Below are 19,674 nucleotides of genomic sequence, written 5' to 3'. Positions count from 1 at the left end.
CAGGAGCTCAGCCCCCGAGGGGCGCGGTGCAGTCGGCTCCAGCCGGACCCTGACCCAAGTCCCACTGCAGCCCTGTCCCTCACCGCGCTTCGCGCCCCGGGGCCGCCGCCTCGAGGGAAGGCTGAGCGCGCATGAGCCGCAGCCGCCCCGGTTTGGCGCCGCCCGCCTATGCGCATGCGCGGCGCCGTTCCCACGCCGGCGCCGTGAGCCCGCCGGGGACTAATTCTCTCAGCCGCCCGTGACTAATGTCACGCCAGTAGACCTGCGCGTGCGCAGTCCAAGTAGCCCCTCCCTCACACGTGTCCCTCTCCCCCGGCACTGCGCATGCACATGAGAACGCCTCGTTGACGTGCGCGTCCCGGGACGGGGGGCGGGGCGCGAAAAGCGGGGCGCGCCGCGGCGTGGCGGCGCAAGCGCAGAGGCGCGTGGGGTGGTCGCGCGGGAGCCGCCAGCGGGGCGGGGGACACACACAGAGGACAGGGGGGCGGTCCTTCCGGTCGCTCACTTCCGGCCTGTGGCGCCGCGGCGGACGGTGGCAGCGCCGCTCGGTCCCGCTCTCCCCGCTCCGTTCCCGCCGCCGCTGTCCGCGCCCGTTCCCCGTCCCACCCCCGCCATGCAGCGCCGTGACGACCCCGCCGCCCGCCTGGGCCGGGGGCCAGGCCCCGGCGGTGCCCGACAAGGGGCGCCCCCACCTCGGCGGCCTCCCCGTGGCGGGGGGGGCCGCGGGGCCTCCAGCGGGGCTCAACCGCCGCCGCTCCTCCCGCCCAGCGCCACCGCCGCCGCCTCGGCCGCTCAGGGCCCCGCCGCCGCCCCCACCCCGCTGCTGCCCGGGGCCGCTGTCAAGATGGAACCCGAGAACAAGTACCTGCCCGAGCTGATGGCCGAGAAGGACAGCCTCGACCCGTCCTTCACGCACGCCATGCAGCTCCTCACCGCAGGTACCGGGGGCTGGGCAGGGCGGGACCCCCGGGCAGGGCCCCACCACCACACCCCATCGGTGGGGTGGGCAGGGTCGGAGGCAGCTCCGTGTAAACGCCTTGTGCGGCGAAGCGGGGCAGGGACTTCCCCCCGCGGGGGCCGGTGCGGCGGCGGGGGACAGCTCCTGGCCGCCCCCTGGGAAGCTGGCGGGGGTGCGGCCGTTGCGCCGAGCCGTTGTGGCTCCCTGGTCGGGGCGAGGTGCGGCCCCGGGGATTTTGAAGATCAGATATTATTTAATCTGTCTTTATCCCCGTGTTTCATTCAGGGCCTGGGGTTAAAGGCAGACCCAGAACTTTCTTTTTAAAATAGGGTCTGCGGTCATATCGGCCCTTTTCACCCCTGGGGAGAGAGGGGCCCAAAGGGAGCGGTGCAAACTGGGGTTTTCCACGTAGTATCTGCTTGAGTCCCTGCGAGGCATGGTTTGTGATCTCTTTGATTTTTCCACTCTGGTAATCTGTATTAGAGCTTGTTTCATGCTTCTGATGAACCTAAAGAGGGAATGGAAATGGCAGTCTTTGTTCTGTGCCCAGACTAGCCTTCTCCTTCCCCATCACCACTGTCCAATCGCCTGGCGGCTCTGATTTCTCCATATCTCCACATTGCAGCTGCTGCACCCGCATTCGGTGCCTCTGTCAAGCAGATTCAGCTGCCTCAAGACACCGTAGTTAGCTTAAAAATTGGAACCAGTTAAAATATTTGCTACTACTTAACTGCTTTACGTGCGTGTAGCGGAGAGCTGGGAGGTACCCAGCGTGAGGATATGCTCAGATTTAATCTGCAGATGAGCAGAGTGCTTAGCTCTCTGGCACTTGTCATTCTGCTTTTAAACGATTTTTTTTTTTTTTAAGGTCTTTAAAGCGTATAGTATTGCCGTAGTTGGTGCAGTGCTAGAGATGTTATTAGCTCCTCCTTTCATGTAGGAAATAATTCTTAGGAATTGGTGTCTCCCATTGTGCAAGTAACTGAGGTATATCGTCATGGATAACTTAGCATCAATCGCGGACATCTCGATCTAAATAAATTAGTTTTATAATCCGATTTGCCATCAATTTAATGTTTTTCATTAATAAAACCCTTCAGCCAGCTGATGCTCGACAGCTCTGTGATAATGCCTTCCAGTGAAATGAAACCTAAGGAGTTTGCTAATTCCCGCACAAAGAACAGCGTCTCAGTCCACTTAGTAAAGCTTTGTTCACTGAGTGATGTAACAAGGATTTATGTGTATTTTTTCATTAATTTAAAAAATTGCTGATGGTAGACTGCAGCTTTGTGAGACTTGATCATTGGAAGAGCTCCAGATGCTTCCTGCTTGCTTTGGATATTTGGAAAATTGCTGTCCTTTGGGACCATTCACTAGCAGTCCAAATTCAGGATGATCTGATCAGGAAGCTCATGAGAAAGAACCTGAACTAAAACGGTGGTTTTAGGCGACTAAATCTCTTTGCACAGATGACCCCAAACTGATCTGGATTGTTCAAGATTTCTCTGCTGCTGTGGCACCCTTTGGGGGTGTTACGTTGGAGAAGCTGCTCTAAAGCTTACTATGGAATTAAGGTTTGGGCCAAAGATTGTGAAGCGTATGGCAGCATAACTTAAGCAAAAAGACTTCCAGACAAAGAAATGACCGATTATTGAATGTCAGCAATATTCCTATTCCAGCCTTTTTTTCAGGAGTAGATGTTGCTTGTCCTGCCTGCCTCTGGGTGGGAACCCTGCAGTAGTCCTGCATTGAAACTAAGCCTTCTTGTTTAAAAACAATATGTAAAAGTAGTCTAAAATACTTCTGTGGTTCCAAAGCTGCTTGGTATTTCTAGAGAAAATCAGCAGTATTTAGGAGCAACATGAAGGGCAACACAGGGATGTGATACTGATTCTTGAACAATTTACTGTGCAATGAAAAGGCAGTAAAGTGGCTAGGTTTTGGGGTTCTGTTACACAGCACCCCAAATAGAAACTGAAAACTGGGCTTTCTTGCACTTCGGAATATGATACACATTTCCTTGCTCCTGTGATACGGGGTGTGTGTGACCATCCCCTTCCACAGGAACAAGAAAACCCCTTTTTCTCACTGTGATTTATGCCCTCCATCTGCTGTGGGGAGGGCAGAAGGAGACGGTGATGTTTGGAAAGGCACAGTCCTCTCTGTGTGCTTTGGGAGGACAAGAGATGCCCACCCACGTGTTAGCGAGGCATAGGAGTTTTTTTTTCAAATTCTTGTGGTAATCTTAGCTATTTTTATATCATGGAGAAGCTCCATGTGAAAAGAGCTGGTCGTCTCTGAGCTTCCTGTGCTGCAAACAGATATGTGAGCTCTGTCACCCCACTAGCAAGTCTCTATATAGCTAGCATCTCATTGGTCCATATGTTAAATGCGGCCCTTTACGTCCCCAGAAGTGTAGAGTGGTGAGGAGGGATGGAGACGGATGGGTTCAGAGCAGTGGGTAGGATGTTAGAGCAGGACCCACAAATGGAGGGAACGTCGAGCAATTGGAGTTAGAGCAATGCATGGCAAAGCAGGGAGCAGCCTGAGGTGTTGGAGGACTCCTCAACAGAATCCCCTGCTGACCATGCTGGTTCTCGTGCCAGGCTCATTTAATCTGTGTGTATTCCTAGGAAGGAGGAAAAAAAAAGGCTGTATGGGAAAGTCAGATGGATGGGCGGTGGCCTCGCTGGAGTGTCTTGCCAAGGAACCATGCAGTGGGATTTAGGGATGGGCCGAGGTCACCGGGGTGGTGAGAAACTCTATGTAACCCAGAGCAATACCATGTCCTGAAGCTTGCTTAGCGTGGAGTTAAGGCTGTCCCGAAATGGAGAAGATAATTAAATTTTTGCATTTCCAAGTGTCTGCCCTACCCCCAAAGGAGCTGTAACTGCCGCCTTAAACTCGTGCCCAGATGTCACAGGCTGTGATATGCTAATACTGTTTCACTGTCGCATTTTTAAATGTATATATTCCTAAGCCATGCCAACATTATTAGATGCCAATGCCAGCCTGCCTGTCACTGCTGTGACTCTGCCTCCTCCCACTTCTCTCCCAGGAGCCTCTACTACCTGTGCTGTTTCTCATAGCTCACCTCCAGGCTTTCTCCTCCCTGCCTCATGCTTGAGCAGTGTTTCTTTCCTGCCCCATGCCCCTTCTCCCTGTGCTAGCAGCAGTCCCCTCCCTTCTCAGCAAAGCTCCAAAGCAGAGCTGTCTGCATATGAATCCCAGCGTACAGGCTGGTGGGTGTGTGTGGGGGTATTTCAGCAGAAAGCGGGAGGGAAAATTTGCCAGCTTCCATTGTTGGCAGGGTCCATCCAGGAACAGGTCCCTGCTTCCTTTCCTGTGAAATCAAACCAGCTGGGGAGCCGTAGCATAGGAGAGAGGGAGGGCTGTCTTCCAGAGGCCTCCATCCCCAAACTCTTTTGGGGTTTTTTTTTGTTTGTTTGTTTTTTGGGGGGGCACGGTGTCAGTATTATCATACTGTTAAGATAATACTCTCAGTATTATGAATAAACAGAAAGTGTCTCTGCCTACAGAGCACAAGTGTGCTGCAGGACAATGTTTAATATGGGTTTTTTTTGTTAAGGAAGAGCTTGGGCTTAGATCAGGAGTAGCACTGTGGCTGCTTAGCCTCTGCCTTGTGAAGCAGCGGTGTTACCAATCCCCTTTACCTACCCCTTAGGATTTCTTCTGAGACAATGCAATCACTGCCCCACATGAAGTCCTGGAAACCACTGCCACACATGCCGCCAGACTGCTGACATTCCCCGTGGCAAGAAGGTAACCTTCTGCTGCACCTCTGACACGGCTTTAAAAAATCAGCACTGAAATGAGGCATGCTTAATCCCTCAAGGTATACGTACGCTTCTCCTTCATATCAGTAAGTGGTCTGACAAACTGCTACCACTCATCAGTTCATTCAGTACTGCTTCATGTTGCGTAGCTAATATGCCAGAATGCATACAGATAACGCTGGAATCCGGAGCAGTAGGACACGTCACAAGTGGCATGTTTTTAGTCATCCTTCGCACCTATTTCCAGACTTGGGAGTTTGTTCTGAAGGTGTGAAGGGGACTGCTAGGTCACCCGCACTGACCTGGATTGCAAAAGCTGCAGAACTTAGTTATTCTGCTGGGGCAGGGTTTTTTTTCTTCTCATGTGTTTTGTGTTTCATTTGAAGACTTCGTGATGGTGCATCCAATTTTTTTCCTTCTTTTTTGCAAATGGTTAATGATTTGTTGCCCTCATAGACTGATTCCCAGATGTCGTTGCTGCTGTTGCAGGAGGCAGAATGGATTTGGCTGTGTGGTTGGTATGAACCGTGATTCACTGGTTTGCAGAGGCTTGCATCTGATTGCATTGCGTTTTGACAAGGTAGAAGATGCCTCTAGGTAGTTTAATTTACATGAAGAAAGTTTTAGGGTGCTTTTATTTTTGATGTGGGTGTAGAAAACACTTGTTAATATGCAGAATGCATTCTCAGAAAGTCACTTTTTTTTGGAGAACCAAAATATTTGAGAGGTAATTGCATTGTATTACAGGGTCTAAAGCTATGCCTAACCAGGGATAAGGCCACCAGTGCAGTCTTTATTTTCCAAATCTTCATTCCCTGGTCTGTTCTTATAGCTAAAATTTAAAAAGCTACATAAAACTAACCAAGGCAGCCAGCTCTGTTGCTTGTTTTATGAATTTAACAGTGCTTGAACTTCTGGGTTTTTTACTTTCGCATAGTGTCCTGAGAAAATAGCTTGATTTTTGCTTTAAAAAGAAACTGTATTTTCAAAGCAACCAGTTCCAGTAATTTTTTTTTAAAGTAAGGAGTCATGGTAACACTTTTGTAAGAAAGCCAAGGTGCTGTTGCAAGTAAAAATACAAAATTTAGGCTTTTTTTCGTAATTATGCAACACAATCTCCAAGTTCTATATTTAGATCTCTAAACTAAAAACCATTTTATATTACTGTGTCTGTAACTGAAAAGATAAAATATTGATCACTTGATTGTGTTTTCTTAAGGGTTTTTTCTTTTGGTTGCACGTCCAGTTGCTTGACTTCCTCGTGGTGTGCACCATTTGAAAGCTGCCAGTCGTGCTTCTCGGCCCATGAGGCTGTTGGTTGCCCGCCCAGGCAGAAGGGTAATGGTGGCCCATTGTTCCTATTTCTGTCTGGATGATACAAGAATATTACTAGATGGATAATACGCCAAGTATCTGATACACCAGCCTTCCAAAACTGTAAACGTGAACACGTAGCCTAAAGCATATAGTTTCTGACATGGACAGAAATCGCAGGAAACACAAGATGTTGCAGCTGCCCTCTTTAAATTCTGGTAATGACTAAGCAGTCTTCAGTTTCAGTTTTGTCTTGCAGCTTTAATCCAGTTACGTGTATTATCTTGTGAAAGTGTCTCTCTTTCCCCTGAGATGCATGAAGTTGTATTTAGAGCACTTTCAACTCAAAAGCGATATTTATAGTTCCCGGGTTTGCTGACAAAATGGCACAATTTAACTTTTAAGGAGGGGACATGCTCCTCCCCTGAGAAGCATCTGCAAATAATTTGTGATGGCTGTGCATGGTGTGACCAATTTTTTTTTGTTTTTGATTGGACCAAAGAGAGCATAACCGTTCATCGATAATATGGGATGGCTAGTAATGGATTGGCTCCAAATTTGGGGGAACTTGTGTAGTTGTTGGCCGTTAAATAAAGATTGTACATGACTGGACAACTCTGGAAAAGAAAAGCCAGTCAGCCATGAGCTACCTTCTTTTGAAAAATGCTGGGTGTTATTCTTGTATGAGGGGAAGTGCATTAATGACTGTAAGAACCAATGCTAGAAGTACCTGCCTTGAAGGTGAGCTTCAGTCTTCTCCATTTGGGTCGTCTTTTATGAGGTAACTGTCTCCTGCCATCCCTCAGCCAAAGTTTAATTTCTAGCCAGATTTGAGAAGGTGTTTGTGTCCAGCTCCTGACTGGCCTACCTTAATGACCTACTTCCAGAAGGTTATTTGGACTTTGTTCCAGATCCCCGTCCGGCTGCAGCATCCCTTCGGTTCAGTCAGGCCACCTCGGTGTTTTTCCAAGACTCTGCAATTCACAATATACAATTAAAAATCAGAATCTTATTTTGGGAGGCAAAAATTAGTAGTTTCAGTGCCTGAACCAAGTTAAGGACTTCTGACGCTCGCTTTTATGGCTCTGTGCCCGAGGCTTACAACTTAAAAACCCAAGTTATGAATTGCTTGCGTGATAAAGGTGCATTCATTTAATGAAATGAAGCTTATAAGAATTTCATAAGCTAGACCACAGTCTAGTGTGTCGCTCATTCAGGCTCCTGTTTATTAGGAATGGTTTCAACTTAACTGAAATTCATAGTGTCAGTATGTGTTGGCACCACTACTTAAACTGCAGATTTAAAATAGTGCATCAGCTTGAATGATTAAAAACTTGCCCGATTCGCTGATGGCCGCGGCATTTTAGCAAGCGTATCCAGTAGCGTAGCTGGGGCTGGTTTCTTTGTAGGTGTAGGAGTCTACACGTGGGTACTGCGTTCGCGGCGGAGTCTTGAGTTTTGGGACGGGTAGAGGAAGGCACAGCAGAAGTGATACGCACAACTGTACTTGCAGTTTGCTGCTTTTGTCTGTTGAAGTGATGTCTACAGCAGTCTCTGCTGTTCTTTCTTATTTTTGCTCATTATCCCACCTGTGGCCTTCTGGAATCCCCAGATGTGAAGGGAGGAAGGGGCAGGCTGGGCTAGCACTAAGGAAGAGGCCTGCCTGTCCAGGTTCCATTAATACAATTATAAGTGTTCATATATTCACAGAGAATGAGAGTGGTATGTCCTGTCATAATTCCAACTCTAAAATGATGCTTGTTTGAGGAATATAAGCAGCCCTATTTTTATCTTGTTTAGAAATTGAAAAAATTCAGAAGGGTGAAACAACAAAGAAGGATGAGGAAGAGAACTACCTGGATTTATTTTCCCACAAGAATATGAAACTGAAAGAACGAGTTCTGATACCTGTCAAACAGTACCCCAAGGTGAGGGCCAGAAAATAGCTTACTGAATCTCTGTGATTTGCTTATTTTCTATGGATTTTATGGCTGACTTTTAGCGATAGTAGCTGTCAAAGTGTCATCAGGAGTTATGCCAGTGTTCCACTGTCGCTACGGAATTTTTCCTATGCAAGCTTGCAGGATCTTATTTCTAATGTATTACATTTCTAGAATGTCTTGGGATAAAGCTAAATGGTGATGCATAGCTGTGATCTTTTATTACTAGAACAGGCACTTTCATGTGTAGAGCTTTGTGTTTTACAGTTAAGAACTCATTTAACTCTTAAGACTTGCTGCCTGTAAAACTACTGGAGAGTAGATGTTAGAATTAAATGCTTTACATGAGTTAATTTAGCTTGATTTTTCTGGTGGAGCATTTTTTCATGAAAAGAATGTTCTGGAACTTATATTTCCTGTGCATTTTTTGGTGAGGTAAAGAGAAAATGGAGTGGCTAAATTTTTTGTCAGTCAGCATAACGTTCAGAAAAGCTTTTCTTAAGGCTGCTGAGCTCCGGACCTAATTTTTTTTTTCTTTTTTTTTCTTCATTTACAGTTCAACTTTGTTGGAAAGATTTTGGGACCTCAAGGCAACACCATCAAGAGACTTCAAGAAGAAACCGGTGCTAAGATATCTGTGCTTGGGAAGGGTTCAATGCGAGATAAAGCAAAGGTAAGGGCATCACCCTTGAAAACATACATACGTATTCATGCCTTTCATATTGCTGTGAGAAGTAGCAGTTCTCAAAGCATTTTATAAAAAATTAAACCATTAAAACACAAAAGCAAAGGCACTAGGAAGTCACACTTCCTAACCCACTCGGTGCATGTTGGGAGGAATCTTGACTGGGCAGAAGCATGTGTTCTTTATAAGCATGACTTAGAGACCAGTCGTCTTTTGATATGCTGTGTCCTTGGGTGCAGAGGTAGTTGGTATGAAAGGTGAAGTACAAAGTTTATAAAATAAGAATTAATTCCAGCTACTCTGTGACAAGGCATTTGCTAAAGGAATACGTTTCCCTTCCAGAAACAAACCGGTGTGGTTTAGTCCCAGTCAGCAACTAAACAGCAGCTGCTCGCTCACTCCCCCCACTCCTGTGGGGTGGGGGAGAGAATTGGAGGGGCCAAAGTAAGAAAACTCATGGGTTGAGATAGGAGCAGTTTAAAATAGAACAGTAATAGTAATAATAATATAATGAAAAGGAAAATAATGAGAGCTAGAGGTGAAACCTCGGGAGGAGGGGAAAAAACTCAAACAACAAGTGACACAACCGCTCACCACCTGCCAACCAACCTGCTGGTGCCCGAGCCACGATTGCTGCTTCCCCCCAGGCAGCTCCCCCCAGTTAATATACCGGGCATGATGTCATATGATATGGAATATCCTTTCGGCCAGTTTGGATCAACTGTCTTGGCTTTGGCACCTCCCCTTCCGGCTTCTTGTGCACCTGGCAGAGCGTGAGAGGCTGGAAAAGTCCTTGAGTAGTACAAGCACTACCCAGCAACAACTAAAACATCAGTGTGTTATCAGTATTATTCTCACACTAAGTCCAAAACACAGACTATACCAGCTACAGTGAAGAAAATTAACTCTATCCCAGCTAAAACCATGACACAGACAAAAAAAAAATAATCCTTTTTTCAGCTGTTCCCTCTAAAATCCTTACATTCTCATGGTTCACTGAAGATGTTGGAGCAGTATGTTCCTGGTAATCTTCAGGGAATCACAGAGTGCATGAAAAGCTTTCACTTCTAGCTTATTTGTAGCTTCTTAAAGCCATCGGATATCTAAAAGCAAGCTTGTTTGAGGCATTAGACTTCACTAGGTGGTAAAAAGCACCTCAGGCAGGAAAGGTGGTGTAGAAGAGGAAGAACGCTGCTTAATCTTCTGGAAAAAAAGGTGGCTGGCATCAGTGCATTAGCAAAAATATCATAGTCACCTGGAAAGGCAGCTGTAAAAAGCTCGAAGTTGTAGGTTGCGTGTGGCTTTTTATAAAACTGCTCGTGTGTTACGATCTGTGTCCAGGCATGGGCAAAATGCTTTTACAGACATTTCTTGTTAAGGCATAGAAAAAGAGATAAAAGTAGTTTCTCTGCATCTTACTTAGTTTTAGGCATCTCTAATCTGCCTCGTTTCAGGAGGAAGAACTGCGTAAAGGGGGAGATCCTAAATATGCTCATCTAAATATGGATTTGCATGTCTTCATTGAAGTTTTTGGACCCCCTTGTGAAGCATATGCTCTGATGGCTCATGCCATGGAAGAAGTCAAGAAGTTCCTTGTTCCAGTATGTATACTGATGCTCTTTTCTTTTTGAAGGAGGCAGGTGGGTTGTGAATCTGGCTCTGGCTATAAGGTTGGGTAAAATTTGCATAGTCTAAGGCTCATGCTACGGGGATGGTGCAGCTGAGGAAGCCTGGAGTATTAAGAGTGTGTGTGTGTCAGCTTAAGATGACCCTATTAATCTTGCACAAAGGCATGTATTATTCCTCTAACGATAGTTAGAAAGACATACACTTACAGGGCAATTGTATAGAACACTTGAATTAGGCATTTCTCTCCCAGTACCAGCTGTGGAGACTGGGGTGGGCGGCTTGTCTTGTTCCATGTGTCAGTTTTAGTGGAAGAATTACTTCAGCCACGCCTGGCATGGAAGAGACTTCTTGCATCGGTTCCTCTGACTTGGAACTGTGGCATAGAAATATGGCTAAAAAACTTCATTGGTCAGAGCAGAAATTTTAAGTACAGAGACATTTGTTCTGCTCTAAAGGAGTGATGTGAGGATGAGGAGGCCGACTGCGCAGGCAGCTCAGTAGTAGTATTCGGTGTTGTAGCTAGTTTCTGGGACACATCTGTTAAATCAATATTTCTAGTGCTTTAAATGCGTATGATGTGAAGGAACCTCTTTGCTAACCAGGCTTTTACACAGATGACACTTGTTATGTTTGTGGATATCTCTTACTGGTGAACCTTGTAAGACCTTTATGGTCGGCTTCACGTCAGTTTTGTGCCAGCTAGATTATTGACTCCAAGAACTGCAGAACTCTAACGAATCTTTTGCATGTTATTAAAATGATGGTATCGCTTGCTAAATTACGAAAGAAACAAAATGGGGAAGAAGCACGCGGTGCTCCCTGCTTCTGGCTAGCTCAGGCTGTAGCTCAGAGACCTGGCAAGTGGAGAGCTGGATCTACCTCGGCACCGTGCTCCACAGCTGAGACTGGGAGCTCAGATGTTCTGCCTCAGATACCAGAGGCAGGTGGAACCTGAGAGCGGTGGGTAGTAGGGAAGTGTGGAAAAGCATGTGGGTACTGTGTGATTTCTGAGAGTCTGACAGAGAGAGGAGGAGAGATTGCTATGTGAAATGTCTTTGAAGGAAAGAGGTCATCTTCAGGGAGCCGCTGGGATGTACAAAACCTCAGCTTGCTAAAGCGAGCGTGCAGCCTTGCTATTTAAAGTGTCTTATCTATCACTGCCTTCAAACAATGTGTTAAACTTGTGAAAATTGACAGAGAAGTTACTATGGAAGCCAGCAGTGCTGTGAAGACACATCTGGTAGGAGACTCCTTGCTTTGTGGTGTTGCCATGGCACTGTGAAGATCCTTGGTGTGAGGCCCTGGCTGCCTGTGTGTTGAGGGGAGGGGTGGGGTACGATGACTTCTGCGGGGTCACCAGAGATCTCTATGAATTTCTGAAGCTAGATCCCCTGAGGTGGTAAAGATGCGTGGAGCCAGAAACATACTCCGTTCCTAAGAATTTGAAAGGACAGCCTGGATTTATAAAGGGTGTTTGCTCTTTGTCAGGCTGCATCCTATCCTGTTCCTTCAGCGTGTCGGAAACGCAGCAATATGTTGTTACCTTATATGGGCTCATTGCCAGCCACTTGCCTCTGAATGGGAGCTGTAAGGTGCTTCAGGTGAGATATGTGTCTTGCCTGACTTCACCTCTGAACTCTCCAACACTTGCAAATAAATCTTGCTGACACCCCTGGGATGCCGAACGTCATCAGATGCCTCCAGAACCCCTGTGAGCGAGGTCCTTTTCCCAGGAACCAGCTGTAGCGCTCACTGCAGCTCTTGACGTGCAAGTGCTGTGCCTTTCTTGGCCAGTTTGGAGAAAGCTGGCAGTTGTGCACTGGTGCCTGCTGAGCAAATCCCAGTAAAACTAACCAGCAGACTTTAATTTAGGACTGTCGGGTTATTTTTATTCCAGCACGGTAGCCTGTGATATCCTGGAGCGCAGACTGGCTAGTTAGCTGTTCTTTGGAGCTGACTTTTTCCCCTCTTTAGGATATGATGGATGATATCTGTCAGGAGCAGTTCTTGGAGCTCTCCTATCTGAACGGTGTACCAGAGCCAACTCGTGGCCGAGGAGTCCCTGTGCGGGGAAGGGGAGCAGCTCCACCACCGCCTCCACCTGTTCCAAGGTATCTTTCCCAAAAGCACAGACCCGGAAATGCTGCATCTTGCTCAGACCTGTCCTGCCAGATGAGGTTAAGCTCCTCGTTCCTGCACATCAGCTGTTGGCCTTGACCTTGCCTTTTGGCCTTGTGTTGCAGGCTTGCTTTTAGCAAGCTGGCATCAAATGCTTTGTATGTTTTGAGATGAAATCTAGTGCAGTGGATATCTTCTGTATTATTTTCAATGCCTGAAATCAGTAGCTTCCTAAAGTAACCTTTCAAAAATTGGCTTACAAAATCATGTGTAGATAGATGTGTCATGTTTGCTTCTGTAGCCTTCAGCAGAGTAAGCATTTTCAGTTTAAACTGTCTGTCCTTTGAAAGTTATAGGATGGCATTATTCTGTCATTGCTGTCAAGGCATTGGGATAAATTGGCGATAAAGCTCTGTTACTGTAGTTCTTGCTTCACTACCTGTTTCGTGGCAGGGGACGGTCTTTGCTTCTGAGCGCTTAGCCCAGAAGTGTCCCTGCTCATCTCATCATTGATATTTACAGTTCTGGAGGTCTGGCAGTCATTACAGGTTAGTGATAGAGGGTTGTTTAAAATGAACTCTGAGAAATTACTTGGTCGAAGTTCTGGATCAGATTTATTTCTTTGTCTATACAATATCTAATGCAGTAGAGTTCTCATCTCAGAAGAGGTTTTTGTAAATACTCCAGTACAACGATGTTAACAATTCTTGTGCTTTCATTCTTGATAAAGAATTCATGGCTTAGTTAATGTGACTGTATTTATCAAGCTGTTGAATTTTAAAGTAGGCGCAAGAAGCGTATGCCCTTCCCTCAGTATTCAGCACACGAGCAGTACAGCAGTAGCTGTTCACAGTCCTTTTTATCTCCTTTCCAGGGGCCGTGGTGTTGGTCCTCCGCCGCCTCCTCCTCGGGGAGCCCTTGTGCGAGGAGCCCCGGTGCGGGGTGCCATTGCCAGGGGAGCTGCTGTAGCCCGTGGAGTACCTCCTCCCCCAGCAGTACGGGGTGCTCCTGCACCCAGAGCACGTGCAGCCGGCATCCAGAGAATACCGCTTCCTCCTCCTCCCGCACCAGAAACCTATGAGGAATATGTAAGAAACTATATAGTGTTGGGGTTTTCTTTATTCCAGCTAGCTGATCATATATTAGATATTCAGTGTATTGAAATAAGAGCTAACAGTAAGATTGCACGGGAGAAGTGGCCACCAGTCGCTGCTACGGTGCTGGGTGACCTGCTCTGCCTCTTTAGTCCTCAAAGGAGGGAACCACTAGGGTCCTAAATACAGGGTAAGGGGTGGTTTTCATAAAACTGAAATGTGTCCCCAAGACTGAAGTTTGCTATAACTGTCTGAGCACGGTAGAAAAAAAATATCAGAGATTGATGTAGTTTGCATCTCACTCTTTCTGCAAGAGAATTCTTTAAGCAGGGAACACCAAAGGTTTGTTAACGCCCCTAAAATCCTTAAAATAAATATGTGAGTGAACACAATTATGTTTCAAGGCATGTAACTAAGCACCACCCTCCTGCCAAGCTTGTCTTAGCATCTTTGCTCTTGATATTCTACAGGGAAAACAAGATGACTGGTTTTGATGCACAACAGCATTTTGCGGAACCATCACAAATATTGATGTTTCTAAATTCTGTTTCTCCTCTCAGTAAAACTTCTCAGTTTTTCCACTGAAACCAATCACAAGTTAATAGGCTGGGTTTTGTCTACCTGTAAATCTGTGGTTTAGATCAGTTAAAGCCCTCCTGGCACATGGATTTGTACCACAGACAAACTGCAGTTTTGGACATGTAAATGACTTTCAAATGCATTGTAAATGTTAGTGCGGTTCATTCCTCCCAAGGCACAGGACGCCACGCTTGGCTACTGACACAAGCTAGCAGATTTTTAGCTACTTATGTCTTATGATTGAGCTCCTTCCCCATGGCAGGCAAGGGTTCACAGGCTCCTGAAAGCTGCAGTAGCCTGGATTCAGTTTTGCCATGACTCTTGGTCAGGCATTAACCTCTGGTCTGTCCATTAACACCGTTTATGTCATCATCTGTTTCAGGGCTATGATGATGCATATGCAGACCAGAGCTATGAGGGGTATGAAGGCTACTACAGCCAGGGCCAAGGGTAAGTTTGCTTGTCTCCTATCTGCTATAGAGAAAATTATGCATGATCTTTTTTTTCTTTTAAGGGAATGGAAACACTAATTTCTGAGTTTGAGCTGTAGGGAAAGTGCCCTGTTCTGCTGGAATCCAGGAGTGCCTGGGAGATAACTTTTGGGAGTGTCCCAGTGTCCTTGACAATTCTGTAAAAGCGGTGATCAGACGCGCCGCAGCCACGAGCAATATTGGGCATCTTTGCTGTTCAAGTGTTTGTGCAAGTTGTGTCAGTTTAGGAATATGATTTCAGCAGTGTATGTAACCAACGTAATTACTCTTCCAGGGATACAGAATACTATGATTATGGACACGGGGAGGCACAGGAAACCTATGAAGCTTATGGTATGTCTGGGAATACTGTTCTCTTGACAGGGAAGGGGCTGCACGTAGTTGGGAATTGCTTGTGGCTGACCAGCTACTTTCCAGTGCCACTCCACGCTCTGAGCCAAAACTTACTGAGGAGAGCCTCAACTAGTTTTTATTGTAGAATATTTGTGCCCTACAGACTGTCCAGGTCTGAACAACTGAAAGCATTCTGTGGTTTTCAGATTTTTATCTGGCTTGATTGTCTCAAAGGTGACGCTTTTAAAATTCCATTTTTTTAAATTGTGGGAATATCTTTTAATTTCCTTGTAGCTTTAGAATATTTTAAGAGCTCTGGATTTCCACCCACAGCACTACTTTTGCTGCAGTTTGGTTTTCACGGATTATATTTTGTTGAACTGGATGAGTGCATGGTTCCATCTGCTTTCTTATCCTCAAAAACCCGCTAGCTGATACTGACTCTGCACTATATATTTGCTTGAAAAATGGATTTAAATGTCAAATGAAGGCCTCCCTTTGACTAGGTGGAACAATTTTGGTCAATATGATTTGCAAGTAGTCTATGAAGTTTCGCTAATTTGAATTACATAAAGCTATCAACTTAGGCTAGACCGAGGGGTGTGGGAGACCAGTTTAACCACAACTGTGTAAATCGTCAACTGTTGAAAACAATAGGCCTTATATCTGAGGTGCCAGCAACAAAGGATTGGGTGACTGCGTTGTTCTTTAATGCTAGTTCAAACGTCCGACCTTATGAATGGCATCTGCATGTGGCAATGACTAAGATTCATTTTCCTCTCACTGTAAACAAGCTGAACTATAAACCAGTTACGAAAGCTATACAGCGAGCTGCGTAATGGCATGGAAATACGCTGCACTGAGAACAGCTCCCTTTAGCAGAGATCAGTTGCCTGAAGGCGTGAATGAATGCAGGTAGTGATGATAATGACCAGCTGGAGGGCCTTTCCGGGATCCTCAGGAACTGGGAGTCCCCTATGCTGTGTCATGCTGGTATTAGGGAAGCGGAGTTGTTAACACAGTGGCTGTCTCCTGTGCCGGCCTCAGGGTGTTCCCTGCCCTGGGCTTAACCTGTGAGAAGTTCAAATTCAGGTGCCTAACTAGGGATGCTTTTCCAGTCTAAGATGCATTTGAATAGACAGCTGCTGTCGGTAAGTTTGGCTGTCTTTCCTGCCTTCAGTGGCTTGGTTTGTTGCCTGTGTTAGTTACACAGCACAAAGAGGCTTCTGTGCCTCCTGCTTGGTAGGAGAGCGGTGGTGGTGTCTGGGATATGAAGGCCAAAATGCTCATTGTATACTTGGCGTGAAGTTGCCACAGCTAATCTGTTTATCCACAGTAATTTCCTTTGGTCTCTGCTTTCATGAAAACAGAATTAGAGAAATAAATTGTTGAGCCAGGCTGGAGACAGTTTTGAGAAAATGGGAACGTGCTCCATGGTGGTAGGAACAGGCTTGGCTGTCTTCTGGGCTTTGGACGCTTGCTTTCATAAACTGGTGACCCTGGAGAGAATGGTAGGCATGCAGGTATGAATGTTGCAAGCACAAGCCATAATGAAAGCTGAGCTTCGGTATTTGGGGCTTGAGCTAGCTCGGGGACAATGGGAAAGCAAACTTCATTTGCTTTAGTGGTGGCTGTGTGTAGCAGAAGGGTTTGGGCTGTCCCATCGAGTGCTTTGTCCTGTCAGCAGTCCATGCTGGTACAGCACTAGCAAGCGATGCCTGCTCCGAAGAGGTGAGGAGGTGCTGCGCAAGCTACGGATGTAAATTTTCCTGTAGTGGTGGAGCGGAAGGAACAGCAAGTCGCAGCCAGGCTGGTGTCTGGGAGGTCAGTGGGATGTGCTGCCATCCTAGAGCAATGTAGGGACTTAATTATTTTGGCACAGTTATCCAGGAGGTGCCTTGTCTGGTGTCTAGGGAGGAAAGAAGCACTACCTGTAGCAGTCCCCCCAGCCAGAGCCCCGGGGTTATCGATGCTGCTGGCCACCAGCCCGAGGGGCCGCGACTGCTGCGACCTTCGCCGTGGCTGGCCGCCAGAGCTGCCCCGTGAATTGGCTTCGGCTCTGCTGAAATTAATTACTCCTAAAAGGCGCCGGGTTTGTCCAAGTCAGCGCTTAGCCAGGCTGCCAGAGCTGCAGGCTTCCCAGGGATCCTATGCAAGTGGCTTTTTCCCCATAATGTCGGAAGAGGCACTGCAAGTGAGAGGTTTTGGTGGACCGCGGGGCATTTTGCGGGCCGGTTTTGGGGTGAAACAGCTGTGAAGATGCCCCGCGCCTCCACATCGATCCGAGGGGAGCCCGGCCAGCCGGCACCGCCGCTCCCTCCGTGCCCCTTGGCTCGCAGCACTCCACCATTCCTGACATATCCCTCTCTTTTCCGCAGGGCAAGATGACTGGAATGGAACCAGGCCCTCCCTGAAGGCCCCGCCGGCCAGGCCAGTGAAGGGGGCCTACAGAGAGCACCCATACGGACGTTATTAAAAAACAAACATGAGGGAAAAATATCAGTTATGAGCAAACAGTTGTTACTGATTCTTGTATCTCCCGGGATTCCCGTTGCTTTACCCACACCAGACAAGTAATTGTCTAACTGTTTTTCTTCGTGGCCCTTTTTCTCCCACTCCATCCTCACCCTGCATTCTGGCTTCTGTACGTAGTATTTTTAAAAATGAGTTAAATAGTTCTAGAGGACCGACTTTAATTTTTTTTTAAGTGTGTAGATGGCTTTTCTTTCTTTGTTGTTTAGATAAACACAACTGTACCTTTTTTAATAAAAAAAGAAGTTGAGTTAAAAATGTTAGTTTCAAAAGTGACATGCTTTGCTTAGCAGTTCTGAAGTTAAGGTTTTGTTAACCTTTTAAGTTTGGTTTTAAGGAACCCATAAAAATTGTAGTTGCAGAATCCCAAAGTAGGCTACATTTCAAAATTCAGGGCTGTTTTTAAGAATTAAAATCATAATGTAACGGTAGTAGCTGCCACCGTTTAAAAGTAACCTCAGATGTCAAACTTTCCTTAAAAGCAGATTGTTGGTGAATCTTAAGCTTAAATTTTAATACGAAGGATCCTCAAACAAATTAAATAGCATTTTTTAAAGGTAATTGACTTAAAAGAAAAAAAAAAAAAAAACAAACAAAAAAATTAGGTTTGTAAAATTGTCTTTTCTTATGTGGGTTTTGAAATCTAGCCCCGAACATGCAGTGTTGAGAGATGCTTGGGAAGCAGATTTTCCAGTGTAAAGGGGTTCTTAGTTTGGTTCTATATGAAGAACTTTTAAGAGAAAACAAATTAAAGCATGGCTCTAAAGGCCCAGTGTTTGATATTAGAAAACAAAGTATTAAGTGAGTAGGTTTGAACTCTGTAAAATTACAGTCTTCTCATTTTTATAGTGCTTGGGGCAGATATTACAGTGCAAGTTTAAAACTGACAAAATTGTCAATATTAGCAATCCCGTTGACTTGTTCAAGTGTATCTCAACACTAGCTTTGCATAAAAAGGGACACTGCAGCTGAAAAAATGAGGAAAATTTCACTTTGTACATAGGATAAAGTCCTAATTGGATTTGTACACTGTCCTCCCACTCTGTTCTTGAAGATTAAATGCTACGTGTGTAAGTCTGCCTAAATAGGTAGCTAAAACTTGTCAAAATGTCTGCCGCAGTTTGTCAATAAAGTTTAGTCCTTTTTTAATCAAAGTAAATGTGATGAATTGTCATTTTTTTTTTGTTGAGCAATAAAATAGCTTTTTTTTTTTTCAAATAAATTTAAATTAATGCTAAGGCTAATTGTCTTTTTAAAACATGGAGACATTCTAAAAATGGTGTTTTTTGTAATTCTCACAAAGTTTATCAAGCTCATCGAACGAGCTTAATTTAAAAAAAAAACCACAGGAAAAGAAAGAAAAAAGTGTTTTTCACCCCCTGGAAGTTGTTGAAAGGAGTTTGATCCTGGACTGTGGCGGAAATCTGACTTCTGCCTGCTGCAAAGTGTTTATGGTTCTTTGCTGAATTAATGACTCAGATTTCAGGTGGCCTCCCAGAGTATTCCAGACTGCAGACTCCAGATTGAGTCTGAAATGGCTGGTTTAAACGTAGCGTGACAAAATGAATGCTGAAAAATCTAAGGCTTAGCTGCCACCAGGAGGAGGAGGAAGCTTGCTTTCTGCTTTACGTAAACACCCCTACCCCCCTTGGCTAAGACGATGCCCTTCCTACTTTACGATAGCCTTTACTCGGAAAGCTGCTTAAAAATATATCTCTGTTTGAGAAGGGTGCTGCAGTTGCTCCTCATAGCCTTCTGAGAGGGTGTGTATGTGTATATCTATATAATATTAATAAAGTAAATCGCTTTCTAGATATGAAAAAGGGGTTGTATTTCCCATCTGCAGAATGAATCTGGCACTCTAGGGGGAGAGAATTAAACTGCTCGGGGGTGAAAAATAGAGCATTAGGAACCAAACTGCTCGTAGCAGTGCATGACTGAGGGGAATACTTTAAAACAAAAAGTTGTATTTGTAGATTGTTATTAAAGTGTAAATAACTGAATTTTCAACAATGGTTTGGAGTCAGCTTTCAGGGCATAATGTCTTGCTTGATGAAAAGATCACCCCATACCCCCCTTTTAAAGGAAAATTATCGCAGGAGAATCAGGATGTGTAAAGCTAACATGCATCGCAAAACCCAAAAGGTAACCTAAATGTCTGATTTTAATAGCACATTTCTCTTTTACATAAACTGTGACGGCAA

General features: G+C 45.6%; 1 protein-coding gene across 1 annotated transcript; it reads left to right on the top strand.

The window, feature by feature from the left end:
• Positions 1-461: 461 nt before the first annotated feature.
• KHDRBS1 (KH RNA binding domain containing, signal transduction associated 1) lies at positions 462-18,629 on the top strand. The gene is made up of 9 exons (XM_075115085.1): positions 462-938; positions 7,870-7,997; positions 8,566-8,682; positions 10,149-10,295; positions 12,298-12,434; positions 13,316-13,529; positions 14,497-14,564; positions 14,880-14,938; positions 17,317-18,629. Exons 1-9 carry the CDS (start codon positions 614-616, stop codon positions 17,412-17,414), a joined length of 1,293 nt encoding a protein of 430 aa, XP_074971186.1. The 5' UTR covers positions 462-613; the 3' UTR covers positions 17,415-18,629.
• Positions 18,630-19,674: the final 1,045 nt, after the last annotated feature.

This window comes from Phalacrocorax aristotelis, chromosome 20, assembly GCF_949628215.1.
Source record: "Phalacrocorax aristotelis chromosome 20, bGulAri2.1, whole genome shotgun sequence".
Classification (NCBI taxonomy): domain Eukaryota; kingdom Metazoa; phylum Chordata; class Aves; order Suliformes; family Phalacrocoracidae; genus Phalacrocorax; species Phalacrocorax aristotelis.
The sequence above is the reverse complement of the archived record's forward strand: the minus strand, read 5'-3'. Positions and strand labels throughout refer to the sequence as shown.